General features: G+C 45.4%; 1 protein-coding gene across 2 annotated transcripts; it reads left to right on the forward strand.

Moving 5' to 3' along the window:
- Window positions 1-8819: 8819 nt before the first annotated feature.
- eve1 (even-skipped-like1) lies at window positions 8820-11579 on the forward strand. 2 transcript variants are annotated; one of them, XM_006638357.3, is made up of 3 exons: window positions 8820-9188; window positions 9771-10015; window positions 10703-11579. In XM_006638357.3, the coding sequence occupies exons 1-3, from the start codon at window positions 9161-9163 to the stop codon at window positions 11186-11188; spliced, it is 759 nt and encodes a 252-aa protein (XP_006638420.1). In that variant the 5' UTR covers window positions 8820-9160; the 3' UTR covers window positions 11189-11579. The 2 variants fall into 2 exon arrangements, with proteins under 2 accessions (XP_006638420.1, XP_015217775.2); XM_015362289.2 differs by lacking the exon at window positions 8820-9188 and adding an exon at window positions 9301-9428.
- Window positions 11580-14831: the final 3252 nt, after the last annotated feature.

Genomic DNA, 14831 nt, shown 5'->3' on the forward strand with positions numbered 1-14831 from the left:
GAGTGTCAAGAAAAATTATATAATGCACTAAAGCAATGCGTCAATATGTCTAATTCTGTGTTTTTCTAACATTGTCCTTATTATTTCTGGGTATTCGAACCCTTATTCCTTGTGATCCTGTAGAACACTAATACATAAATTTAGATTTCCCTACAAAATGAGACAGACAGGGAGATGGATAGATTTTCCTCTGGAATAAATACAATTAAAGAAGCACAAGATTCCTGCTTAGCTCCAACGGCTTCTCCATTTCCCTCTGTTCAATTATATTGCTTCTCTGTGTACTTTCCCCTTCCCTCACTGCGCGTCCGCAGTTTTTATAATGTCAACCGCGATTAAAGCCTTCAGCAGCTATTAGCATGAGAATAATGCGCCTCGTTTATCATAAAAGCCGGAGTTTATAGAAGCAGCATTGAGACTCAGCGCAGGAAGCCAAGCCATTACCTGTAGCTGTGTTGGTCCATTAGGGCCCTGCAGTGTTTATTCCTTCTCCTCTCAACCTGTTCATGTGAGACGAGCCAGCTGAGTCGACCTGGTACCGGTACCGGTACCGGTAGTCAACGCCGTGTTCACCCGAGGGCTTGCAGGGACGAGAATAAAACCCCTCCAGTCAGCTCTCGGAAGAATAATCAAACTGCTTTTCTCCCACTTTCACCACACTTCAAAGACTCCGCTGATCATAAATGATTATGTGCTGTGTTTCAAATGTAACTTGGCCGAGCCGTCGCCTAAACAAACAGAAAACACCCCGAGAACATCAGAAAGGATTCAAACGAGCGGCGGCCCTTGGGCCTGCCGAACCAGCCGGGTTAAAAGGCTAAACGACCTCATTCAGCCCAATCTTGGAAGAAGCCAGGGTACCGACGTCGGGGGCATCACGCCCCCTTCTCCCACCACTCTTCGCGTAAAGTAGCGCTTCCTGTCCTCAGGTCTGAAGGCGCTACCTCCTCGTTTCCTCTCGAGTCTTCGCCGCTTTGCATACCTGACGCGTGGCGCCGTGTATCCGTAACCCGTTCTAGACGGAAACGGCGCAGCTTTTTAATTGCGTTTCAAGTTTGATGTAATAGGTTTCTCAAAACGGTATTAATGGGATAAAGCGAGTTTAAATAGTTTGGTTTAGTAGGCGTTAGTGAGTGGCCGCAGTAGGAGAAGCGGGAACAATCTGGACTTCAAGAGACGGCAGAACAATTCATCCCAGGTTTTATTTCTGTTTCACTGTCATCGTCATCACTGTTGTTACCATTGAAAACTAAATTCTGATTTTGCTTGTGTACACTGCCAAGTCAGCGGAGTCATGACGGCCTTTTGATCAAGTAACGCGACATATCGAAGCGAACTATTGGCGTCAGCATGAAGGTCACTAATACACGGCCCTCCAACACAACCTCGATAAACCGCATTTTCATTCGACAATACTGCTAAAACAAACTTGTATATTTCTGGACGTAGTCTAAAAACACAAAAATACGCATCCTACTAATACAGATTTAATTTATAGTTTTTTTTTGTGTAGTATCTGTAGTTCTGTAGTAAAAAAAAACAGACAATAACTTCGGTTTCGGTTTTTTTTTTAGCAAATTGCAGATTCTTGCATGTTTTTGTTGAGCATTTCTACACAATGACACGCAGAAAAGCAAACCCGTCCAGAACTACACGGGTACTTCTGTCCTGGTCCAGCGGGATCACGCACAATCTTGCGTATTTGTGTGTGTTTTCGACAGTTCTCAAAAGGGACCAAATCATTTTTCAAGTGTCCGAGGTTAAGAATAAACATTGTCCCAAAAAGCCTTCAAGTAAAAACACGTTTCCCACAAAGTTATTGTCGATTTTCCAAACACACAGGATGTCTGTCTTGGACCTCAGACCTGAAAGCTGGATAGAAACTTAACTAATATAACGCGTGCGATAAAACGCAGGACGCGGATCTATTACTGTTCTCACAATCTGTCATTTATTTACAAGCGACCGGCGTTAAGGCAGAAACATAATTTAGTTTTTTTTTTCAGAAAACTAAACACGAATCCAAGTATTTTTCTCTATCAACAATCTGGCGGGACTGGCACAAACTCTTAGGGCCGGTTCGGCTCGGCCGTTGGTGCAGGAGCGCAGCCGGCCGTCCAGTCCTGGACCGCCGCTCCGCAGTGTCCGGCTCAGATCCTCAGCTAAACCAGCCGTGTACTGGCCTAACTGGGACGGTTTAATAGCTCTTCACAAATCTACAGGTGCTGCTGCTTATAAGAGAAACCCTACAGACAAACACACCGGCTTCCTAGGACCACAATATGATCTCCCACTTCCCGAAAAGCCAACAGCGGCCATTAATTAAGACAAAAGCAACGTGAAAAATTAAATCGATATTATACATTATCATAGCCATCGGAGACACGTTCCGTTTTTTTTTTCTTCTGTTGAGCATAACTGCGTGAGACACGCAACATTTTTGTTGCTGGTTTTCAACACTGAGATTATCCCGAATTTCAATTCCGACGTTTCCAGAATTATTTCTTGTGATGTTTTAAAGACGAGGGTTCACTAACATAATAAGTTGATATCTGAGGATTTATTTATTTATGGGAACCTTGCTGGATAATCACTATTACACCTGTTAAAATCGCACTACTACAAGTATTTAATATATTCAAAACTAACAGTATTATGCAGCCAATATACACTAATGGAGCACTGTTTCGGATAGAAATGAAAATCCAGGGTTCACAGTATCCAAAATAATCTCCAAAAATGTCCGAAGGACACGTCCTATGTGTTATTAAAGCCTGTAAATGTTTCACGAAGGATTTTCCTGTCGTTCCGAGTGAAGCAGCTCGTTTTCCTCCCTGAAGACTGACGGCCGTCAGATGATTAATTTAATTAAAGCAACCCCGATTCTCGAATCTCACTATTTTTCTTTATCATCTTCTGCAAAAATCATATCGTATTATGCTGATGCAGAACAGCAAAAAAAAAACAAGGCGTCTTTCCTGTTAGTATTTCCCTTTCCTTTATTTTATACATTAAATCAGTTCAGAATTAAAGCGCCATTTACAGGAATGAGCTCGAGACCCGTGTGGAAAGGCACAGGTTTCGGACCAGCGCCTTGCTCAGGTGACAACAGTCACATCCCACCCCGGACTTGAACCCACGACCCTCCGGCCCTCCGGTCTAGAGCTCTGCCCGGAGTCTCCACCCAGCGGTGAAGTATTACCAGTGGATAGCAGCATCGGATAGCAGCTCATCGCTCCAAAACCAAAATACAAGATGTCCAATAAGATCAAACACTAATCGTTCTGCTACACATGAGGTGACTGTTTATAAAGTCCAAAATAATGATAGTGCGTAGACTCCTGTGTCTTTTTGTCTAAGCACGTCCTAGTCTTTGAGATTTCGGAAATCTGAGCTCAAAAAGCTGCCGGTGCTCATTAATACGATGGAAGTGTCGGATGTCGCTTTTTAGGGACCGTGCCTCTGTCAGCATTTCTGAAACACCTACATTGATTCCAAAACCACCTTAAAATATCTGCTTGTCTCGACGTTTACGAATTCTTTCGGTTTTCTACTTTATTGACCTTTTCTCGCTTTCTCTTGCGAGACTGCGAGGCTGCTAGAGACAGCGTGTTATAGGAAACGTAATACAGTAAAAATGCAGGTTAGCGTATTAAAAACAGGAACGTCCTTAAGAACGTTCCCGGCTACGGAAAACACTCGGGAAAGCACGTGCAACGCTGCAACACGGTCTCTCTGAGAGCTTTTGTTTTTTTTTAAAAAAAAAACAAATGCGCCTCGAGGTCAAGGTATAGTTTATTATATATTTTTAAATACAGTGCATAACTAGCTTTTATTAGGTCTGCAAAAAAACAAAAGAGGCATCAGTGGACGAACGTTAATTTGAGGTCAAGAAAGCGGTGGTGTGAAATAAAAGGTTGGAATTTATTGAATTCCTTTCGTATTATCACAGCTTTGCGAAACATTTAAATTAATTGGATCCATTTGCAACCCACTTCAGTTTCTCCCAACTTAATGCGCAAGAATGTCGTGAGCTGTTGTATGCAGAGGACTGTTAATAGGGCAAAGCGCGGCGATGTATAGACTGTTAAGGCACTTGTTTTAGAATCTGAACACTTAATACATTACAGTTTAAACTCTTTTGATACAGTTTGTTCTACAACCACGTATCTCCATCTAAACGAAATTAGTAGTTATTTTCAATGCTCGGATTCGCAATCTAGCAAGATGTAGTCATTGTATGGGAACGGTAAATTGTTATTATTAAAAGAGACAATATTCTGCTATGTTATGTCGTACAGGGAAAGGGGTCTCATATGACTTGATCAAACCCGATCCTTTCAGTGATTTTATTGTCATTATATCGAAAATTACTGTGGGATCAATTACCACACATGTACGGCGAAAGTCCCAAGAATAAATTATATCATTCTGATTCTAATGAAATATTTTACATAATACAGTTGGGATCTTTTTTCACTACAAATCACTGTTAAAAAGGATATTATCATGACGTCTCATTTAACAACCAGCGAAACGAATGCGAGACCATTTTATCACATCTCGGTAAACCCGAAGAATTAAACCCGAGTTCAACTCTGGAGTTTCTAACCAACCTCCCCTGTAAACACGCCACCTCTTCGTGAATTTTATTTTACTTTGGTTTAATTTCTAAACTGTTTGCACACGGCCCGAAACAAAACGCAAAAGAAATTCGCATTTCTAAACAAATAAAGAAAAATATATGTTAAAAAGGGAAATTGTACGATATATTCAATCAATATTTTTCCCATTCTGTTGGAAATACTACAACCATGAAGATTAGAGCGTGTGTTTGTTTTCAGAAGTCGAAGGGGTGGCGTTTAACAGGTGCAAAGTTTAGAATTATTTATCACCGCTGTGTGCAGTTGTAAGTTTTGGCAGTTCTAAAAATATTTATTTTTGATGCCATTAACTCCGTTTAAATATCGGTCCTAGTCGTGAATAACGAATGAAAATATTTTAAATGTTTATACAGCACAAGATATCTGTACCATAACTGTGGTTAACTGATTCTGATAACACGGCTTATGTTGAAAGTTTTATCCCACTAGACAACAGAAGAGGAAATCACATAAAACATTTCGCAGTATGAATACATTCTTGAAGATAACAGTTAAACATGATTTACCTGCTTTATGATGGATTCTCTCTTGATTTAAAATGTCTTAGAATATTGGTCGCACCCAAACACGTGTTATAGTTCACCTCGAGCTCAGGAAGTAGGCGGGGAGCGCCGTTGAACTCTGGAATTCTGGGTCTTGTAGTTTCAGCGGTCGTTTGGCGTTCTTACAAGATGAAATATGACAATAATAATTGGTGCAAATTGGAGCTGTGCAGGAAGATTGTTTATTGATTAAAAGTAAGAATTTCCTTGCAAGGAAATGGCATTGATTTCTGATGTGGGGTTGGTGGATTGAATCAGTATAATGTTTTTTTTTTTAATTTCTCATCCAGCTGTTTCTTGAAAGAAGCCAGATAATATAGTATAGAAAAACATGGTACAGATAAACAGGAGGGTGTGACTGTTGAATTGATTAACTACCAAATGGGCAGAATAGCCTTCTTTCGTATTTAAGTTTTATGCTTAATAATTTGATCTGAAAGCAGTAATCAAATAAACGAACAAGTCATAGGTTTATTCCACGCAGAAAAGAGAAGAAAGAAAACACAACGTTTCGGCTGTGGAGCCTTCTTCGGGCGGGTTCAAATAAATCTACGACAACTGCAGTGCCTAAAGAAAAGAAACAGAACCATCCGAAATGAACTCCGCCCGCGCATGTCAAAATCCTGCATTGATTCATTGATATGTTTAAATGTAAAGAAAGTTGTGTAAAAGCGGAGGAAAAACTCAGCTTCACCGCCTTTCTCCAGTGGGCGTTGCTGGAGGCGCCACATATGAAAGAGCAGCGGCCGTCAGCCGGCGTGGAGCCCCGCCAGCGGGCTGCGACACGTGATCGACGCCAACTTCCGGCGCTCGGCGTGTGCGCCGACCCGGCACCGCCTCTCGGGCTGCAGGTACGGGCGCGGGCCGCTGGGCCTGACCGCCCCTAGAGGCCCTGAGCCAGATCCCCGCTGGTCTCCGCTGCCGTGGGGTTCGGCTGGAGGGGACAAATTCGTGTTGCGCTCAAAGACAAAAGAGGCGCAGTGGTTTCGCGCCGTCTGTTCTTTACAATGTCCCCGGGCTCTCACTTTGGTCTTTACAAATAAACGATTTGCGGCGCTTCCATTCCGACACCGACATTTCCTTTTCTCTTAATGACGAAGATCATTTTCTCAGGGTTCAACTTCCGAACCGGGGTGTGGGACTTCGGGAAATTCGGCGCAAGCTGAGGCAGAGTTGCCGTCTAAGGCCATCTCCCAAAAGAATGTGTCTGAGGAGCTCGGAGCCAATCAAAACCACTGCGCACTGAGGCAAACCCTGCGTCTAAACTAATTAAAAATAATCTTTTTTTTTTTGGTTCAGATCAACATCACTTAATCTTTGGGTCTGTCGATCAATCAGTTTAATTACTTGCGTTGAAAGGAACTAGCCTACTGCTAAGGGCACACGTCTTCAGTGAAAACGCCAGAAATGGCGTCTGTTGCTGTATGTCAGATCTTTCCAACGCGGTTTTAAAGAATTAAAAGTTTTGGATGCCGGTACTGAAACAGAGGACCTGTTTATTTTCGTTCCCCAGCAAAACCAACCTCCTACACCAGAAGTGTGTAGTTATGCACAGAGCAAAGGTCCCAGAATCCCTTTCTGCAGAATCGGTGGCTTTTCGTGCGTATAAAGATAAATTAATGACACAGAACTCCAGGAGACCTGAAAAACAGTACTGTCAACGTCTTCTTCTCAAACACTGATACGTTTTAATTGAGAGTTTCCTGTTAAATGTTACCCTGTTTTGCTACAGGAGATGTGTCTCACTCCGTACAAGAACTAATTGCTTTTTAAGACTTAAAGGTAAGAATGAATAATTGTCGGATGAACTTCAGGAGAGACTCGGTGCTCTGCGCAAGCACGGCTGCAGCCTACAATTCCAGTCCTTAGCCGAGTTGACTTGGTAATCAAGTTGGATAAAGGTATCAGACTTGTATTTAAAAAAAAAACTGTTGTGTGCTGAAGCAGGACAGATAAAATACTGCGATAGGAAGCGAGCCTTTTCTCACGGCTTTACTTTAACAGTCGACTCTTAACCTTATTTGCAAATATTTCTAATTAAACTATTTTGAAACCGCCTATTCATAGTGTCTGGCCTTATATACAGACACTTAGCACCGTGTTTCAGAGAAACAGGAATAAATCACACCTCAAGGAGCTAAATACTAATTCTCTCCTCCCCACGTGAAGAGACGAGGGCTATAGAGTTCATTATAGCCCTGCTCAGTGTCTGTGTTTCTGTTGTGTAGTCTGGTTAATGTGCTGTTTTGTGGAGCTTCGTGCAGTGCAATCATCTTCAAAACATTTTAATTACAAACTAACTTCAATCACTGCGAACACATTGTGGCATTACGGCTTCATAAGGAAGAGCTGTACGAGTGAGAATAGATTACAGTTTTTTTATTACACGATATGCTCCGTCTTTAAACCCACTTTTCTCATAATCATTCCGCAGGTTTAAAAAAAAAATGTTGGTCGTGTGATGCTGTAAGCTACTCACGGAGTTGGCCCAAACTCCTAATTATGGCAGGATAATTAAGATCAAAGATCGCCTGCTTGTAACAGTATAATCAAATCAGTGCTAATCGCCAGCGGCAGCAGAGCAACACCAGCGCCGTGTATCACTCTAATGCCAAACCCTCCGAAGATATCAGCTAGATCGTACTATTCCATTTAAAACGTTTCTGTTTTAAAGAAGCACCAAAAGGAAATATATTTTTCCAAAGGTTTATTTTTTTTTTTTTACTCTTGAACTCTTCATTACAAGAATGCACCTAACATTTTAAACTTCGAGCAATTCAATTTTGGAACGACTTGTCTTGACCTTTATTATTATTATTATTATTAGGCTATTATTGCTGTAGTTCTTGAGTTCTTGGGAGTGGTGGTATTCGTTTACGGTTGTTTTCACTGCCTGACGAGCTCCGTGGGGCAGACACGCTTAAAAACAAATAATTCACTTGTCTTAACTGAGCAGATTTCGCGAGTGATCCAGTCCCAGAGAGCGCGCCGTCTTTGCTGATGAAAGCGCACTTGACTGCTTCTGGGAATCGTTCTGCAATATTCGAAAGGAATTCGCCGAGCTCACGGGACATCAGGAATATAGTTGCAGTACTGGAAGCAAAAGGCTCTTCCGCCGTTATCTAATTTATCCTTCAATGAATAGCTCAAGGTGATAATCGCACAAACATTTCGTCCCCGGGGCGCGACCACGGATCGGCAAGCGATATAATTAACGTTGTATTAATCTGATTATACGCAAAAAAAAAAGTCTCAAAGGGTGCTACAATTAGTAAGTAAAGGGATAATATGCTTTTATACACACACACTACACCGCTTTACCCCGAAGACAGACGTCTCACTGGCGGAGAAAGCGCCCGCTTTGTGGCCATTGAGGACATTAGGATTCTAACGATTTACTTCCAAAACACAAACATCAAACGCTACAGGACAATGTTGGTTGGTTTAACTCTACGGGGTAGCTCCTCCGACTTTAAAGCGCGGGAGGTGGATTTTAATTCTCCATAACAAAAGTACAAAGACAGTTCTGCGGCCCAAGACTACTTAACACCTTATCCACCCCCCCCCCTCCTCTCCCCTCTCGAGCCTGGCGGCGCCGCGGCGGCCACACCGCGTCTCTCATTAGTGAGCAGAGGACAACCTGGGCGATATAAAAGACAGAAAGCGCGAGAGAGGAGGGTTAAAAAGAACATCAGCCAGATCTTCCCACTGTAGGCGAGGTCGGCACGGGGAAGGAGCGCGTCACGGCCTCAGAGACGCAGAGAGGAGCCGGATTACCCAGTCAGCCCTAGCCCCGCACCCGGAGACTCGCTTCCCCCCGGCGGGGTTCTCAAGAGCAGGACACTCCTCGAGGAGGAACATGAGGAAATAACTCGGATTTCTGGGTTCCAGCTTGGAATTAAATATCCCGCTTGTTCGCCTTAACGCCCCGCAGTTCAGATTGACCGGCGCAGCATGAAACCCGAAGTCCACACCAACACACGTGAGTGCGCGGAATTCATGCGATTGGGTGATATTGCACGCGTCGCATTTTTTTTAAAGAGTATTTTATAGGGGCGATTTGAAAGATGGCTGTTTGGCGACTGACTCTAAAGGCACACGGCGGGAATAATGTAAAAGTTTATCGAGTCGCCCCGTGATCGTTTACCGCATGTGTGCGGCTTGGGGCGCACGGTGCAAACGCGTTTTTCCCTTTCTCCGATGAAACACATAAGCAGCCCAGGTGTGTGACACGGCCTTGTAGTACATGCATTCAAATTCGAAGTCAAAAGCTTAGAGGCGGATGATTGAACTGATACCACCGCTTCCGTGCCCGGTAGCTGAGCTTCAGAACCGCACAAATCGTCCGACTTTACACACAACAACGTCACACTCTTCATTCCGTTTTCTAGGTGCGTCTACTGTCATTGAAGGCTTTTGCATACCCAAAGGAAAACAAATCTCAGTTCAATCTTCTTAAAAGTACATTTATCCGTATCTTAGGAGTGCTTGTGTACTTTTTTGTTTTAAGTCGCCTGCGTGCGGAGGAAACGCCGTTCTGATCTTTACTGTGTTTGATGCTTAGTGCCCGAGGACAAGGAGTCGCCTGTCTCTGCCAAGGGTCAAGGTGAGACGGACCAGGCCAATGAAGAAGCTTCCCCAAGGAACCCCTTCCCGGGCGCAGTGGACCAAAGTCGGCGGCACCGCACGGCTTTCACCCGGGAGCAGCTGTCCCGCCTGGAGCAGGAGTACTGCAAGGAGACCTACGTGTCCCGGCCCCGGAGATGCGAGCTAGCGGCGGCACTCAACCTCCCGGAGACGACCATAAAGGTACGTCTCTATACCTCGCCACACAGCTCCTGGCTCTCTCGGAGCGCTGTACAACACGCAGGCTACGTGCGCTAAGAAAGCGCCCACAACAACACGCGTGGGGTGAGGAGGGACTGGAAATCCGTACATCGGAAGGTGTAAAGATGTTTCCCAATCCTGGTCCTGGAGATCCACACACCTGCTACTTTTCATTAGACCATTTAATTGATCTAAAGACGTGGTTTCATGGGAACATTTGCATTTTGTTTGCAAGTGTGGGATTTTATTTCACTTGCAGTATACATCGGTTAAAGCCCCAGCATGTTTAAGAGCTGGGAACAAACAGTTCAAATTAATCGTATTATTATTATTAGGTCAATGAAGGGCTTGATTGTGTCGCTGAGGGCTCAGCTGCAACAGAAACCAGAAGGTTTCTGTTGCATGAGGGGTCACCCCAGGGTATAACCATGTTATCTGTGTGCCATGAGCAGGTCTTAAACTAGAGAAGCTTGGCAAGAGAGCGGAGAAAGACGCATGAATCACTAAAAGACGTTTTGTCTCCCTTTTGCAATTCTGCCATTTTTTTTTTAAATTTGAATAATGCAAGAAAAAGCTCATATGGAGCATTGGTCTCTCCTGCTGAGCCAGCTGCTGTGCACATTTCTCCAGGTGTCTCCCCCTTCTTGAAAGCCTCTCCCTCTAACACAGGTGTGGTTCCAGAACAGGCGGATGAAGGACAAGAGGCAGAGGCACACCCTGACCTGGCCCTACCCCCTGGACCCCAGCCTCTACACCTACATGATGAGCCAGGCGGCCACCGGCCTGCCCTGCCCTTTCCTGCCCCACGTGCCCCTGCACCTGTACTCTCACCTGGGGCTGGGCAGCGGGGCCGTGCTCCCCAGCCCGTTCGGGGGGGCCCTGAGGCCCCTCGACCCCCTACGGCTCTCCCACGCTCCGTACCCCCGGCACGAGATCCTCCCCGGGCTGCCCCAGCCCTCCATCTACCCCCCCTCCCAGGGACTGCACCACCCCGCCGGCTGCCCCTGTCCCCTCTGCGTCTGCCATAGGGGGCCTGACCACCTCCGCACCCCCAGCGCAAGGGGGGACCCCCTTCTGGGCCTGAACTCTTCTCTCGGCTTCAAGTCTGCTGCTGCACCCCTGGACGGCAGAGAGGAGGTGTCTGTGCCCAGATAGAGGGCGGGCAGAGCCGGCGGGCAGGACTGGCGCCGACATTTGGAGGTTCAGTATATGAACACAGACTTCCCATGGGGATCTCCCAACGGCAGGACTTCCGAGGACATTCCTTGTGTGGAAAGATGTTTGGTAGCAGGATTGTGCGTCTCTGACCTCCTCCATTTCTTCCCCTCTTTGCACGGGAGGACTGGGTTGGGGGTGAGGGGTGTGTGTGTGTCGGGGGGGTTATGTTATGCTGGCACACATCTCAAGCGCTTCCTGGAAGAAGGGTCCCAAGCTGAAAAGAGAACAGTGGGAGAACTCTCCTGCAAAACCAAAAACAGGCTGTGAATTCTGTCTTCGTAGGCTTAGGGAAACCGGGAGGTCTTGGCAGCTGGCAAAGGGGGGGGGGGGGGACACTTGGGGACTCAGTTTGTCCAGGGGACCTGAATTTAGGTCTCAGTTCATGTTTGTGAAATAGGGGCCACATCTGAGCTGCAGAACCCACCATCTTTCACCTGTGTCTTTTCCTTCCAGTCCTCTTGCCATTTTGCTTCAATAGGAACTTTACCAACACCCCTGTACCCCTGTTTCTGGGGTGACCGTGTCTCGCAGACTCGTTGAGACGGGCCCCCACACAAAGGAGCTCTGACTTCTCACACGCCTGTGCTGTGGAGGTCGAAGCTGGAAGGGCGCGCAGACAATCGGCTGGGGTACAGGGAGTGGAGAGGACTGACCGGTGTAGTTGTATTCATTTCTCCGAGTTGGAGAGTGTGGGAGCTACTGGTTTACTGTAAAAACCTCTGACTCGATGGGTGGACAGACTCTCCTGTCAGAACAGGATTTCCACTGGGAAACATTCAACAATGAATCCTGTTATTTATGTGCCTTAACATTTGCAGTTTTTGTTTTTGCTTTACTTGAAGCAAAAGATTTGGAAGGAAGTTAAAACAACTATGAACATTTCTTATTGTGTAAAACTAGTTTAGTTTTATTTTTTATTTTTATCTTATTACTGTTCATCCATTTTGCACTATTGGGTTAAACACAACCATGTCTATGATATATGTACATTACCACTGTCCTAGATAGAGTGTATGTTGAGTGTGCACTGTACATATGTTCTGTAAATTTTTGTAACTGATCTGTAAATTTATTAATAAACTATTTAAGTACACTTAAAAGAAGCAACATGTTTTTTTTATGCTTGACAAGAGAGTTGGCATGCTCTTGGAGATGTGCTTTGCTGACTGGGGAGTTGTCTTGCTATGCCCAGGGGAGAGGTGGTTACACTGTTAGGGGCTGCTATGTGTGGAGTTTACATGTTATCATAAGAGAAGTTCCAAAGAGAAGCCAGTCTGCTCACCTGCCTCTTTGGTACTTAGTAACTAAATGATTTTTAAAATCTCATTGATCACTTTCTTGGAGAAGGTTCTTTCTCTTTCAAATGGTTTCCATCGACTGTATTTCCTCTGGGTTGTGATTCACTGTCCCTCATGAAGAAATCCCCTGTATTGACTTTGTCAACAACTCTTAAGGATTATGAACACCTCTTGGGTTTTTTTCATATTTCATTGTCTTAATTGTTTTCAGCTCCCAAAGCTTTGCAGATTTTACAGTGACAATCATTTCTGAGGCCACGTGTTCTCAGCCAGCGATTTTCAAAGCTTTGGAACAAACCTTGTTTTAATTTAAAAAAAAAGCTTGATCTGGAAGGAATAGGCTCAGCAGACCAATCCCACTGTAACCCCTAACAACTGCCTCTGTATGGCAATTTAAGACCACAAGGAGAAGCTGGAAACGAGGGGACGCCACACAGAGAGAACCAATTTCCACACTGAAGTGCGTCCTCTCCCGAGGCATTCTGCACCAGCGCTGGAGGCGTCGGAAAGGGCTTCATCAGGTGAAGCAAGAGGACATTTAAGGAGGGCGGACTGTTCAGACTAGAATTTAGCTAGGACAGTGTGGTTATACACCCCCACCCTTACGAACAGCTACAGGATTGTTAATGACCACGTAGCTGCAAAGCAGGACAGTAATAATAATTATAATTGCTTACACTTATATAGAGATTTAATGGACACTCCAGAAAAAGCACTTTACTCCACTCAAAGCACTTTACAGGTAATGGGGACTTCCCTCCACCACCACCAATGTGCAGCATCCACCAGTTAACAAAGGAGAGTGGAACGTTTTAATGTCAATGACACCGCTGAGCCGGCAGTGTGAAAACCTTTCAGTCGCAGACCGGCAGCCGGGCCGCGATACAGCGTGAGTCTCCCGCGGCTTTCTTGAATCTGAATGCAATCATCGTGAAGAAATAATGACATGCCTTGTTGTTTAAAACTCGAGAAGTAGCTTGAAAGAAAACCGAAGAATGTGAAATAAACAGACCTGTCAGTGCTTTTGTGCTGTACTGCAACTCGTAACACACCTCGTCTGTGGAACGAGCACAGGTCGACTGTGGCCGGGCGACGGTGTTCGGAGCAGTTTACTCCGTTCGGCGTGCCGGGTATACAGACCTAATCGTGCAATAATTAAACGTTTATCTGCTGTCTGACCGTTATAATAATGATCGGGGGTGTCGGGCTCGACCACAGCCCTGCCGGGCTCTCCTATCGCTCCGATCTGCAGACCCGCCGCTCCCGCCTTCACAAAAGCCAGACGGCCCACGCGTGTGTGGAGGGCACCAATTACATTATTGCTATTTGTTGACATAAGGTGAACATCGGCTTACTGTAATTATGAATCTCCATAAACTCCTTTAAATTATACGGCATTAGTGTGCTCTTTTCACAGCTAAAAATGGCAACAGGGTTTCGCCCGAAGACAAAACACAAACAGGTGGCTGGGAGGGTTATATTCGTTAAACGGTAAACAGCGGTCTCACCCCCGCGGAGCTATCACATCGGGCATAAAAATAAAACAGATTACATCTGTAATTAAATGCCGTGTCTTGGACGAGCTTTCGTCTGTCTGTTCTGTGTGTTACTGTGGCTACACGAGGCAGAAGAGTTCATTTTTATGAGAAGCGCTCGGAGCTGTGGGAGAAAAGGTTGTCTCACAGGGAAGAAATCGGGCTTGTGGGTGGAAGATATTTTTTTTATTTTCTAAAAAGAGTTGTAAGAAAAGTATTTCGGTTCGATAAGCTCGTGAGGAGTGCAGCGTGCGCGATTTTCCCCGCAGCTGGACTCCTCGTTACAGAAATTAAACTATCGAGTTGATTCATTAATTTCACGTTTATTCAATCCAATGGTAAGAGGACACGTTCTAGAAAGCTCGGCCGCAGAGAGGCGTGACAGTCTGAGACGCGTCACACTGGCTCCACGACACCCGGGCTCTGCGTTCTGCTGCCCACACGAGACACGTCCTCGACACCCCCCGACACGCACCGCGCGCTGACCGCCCACGCACAGCCGTGACTGCAGCTCGAGGACAGACGGACGGAGGCGGAGGGCGCACGCAGATTTACCTGCTGTGTAGCTCACCTGCCCAGGTGTACCTCCGCAGTGCTGGGCCGCTGTCTGGAGTCTGTTTGCCTGGAAGTAGCTCTAATGATGGGTCACTCTGACTAAATATACCCACACGAGCGAAATGGGTCTCTTGGCTGCTCTTGTTTTTACCTTGAGTGCTCTGTGTGACACTTCAAAAACTAAGCTAATCG

This window comes from Lepisosteus oculatus, chromosome 28, assembly GCF_040954835.1.
Source record: "Lepisosteus oculatus isolate fLepOcu1 chromosome 28, fLepOcu1.hap2, whole genome shotgun sequence".
NCBI lineage: Eukaryota > Metazoa > Chordata > Actinopteri > Semionotiformes > Lepisosteidae > Lepisosteus > Lepisosteus oculatus.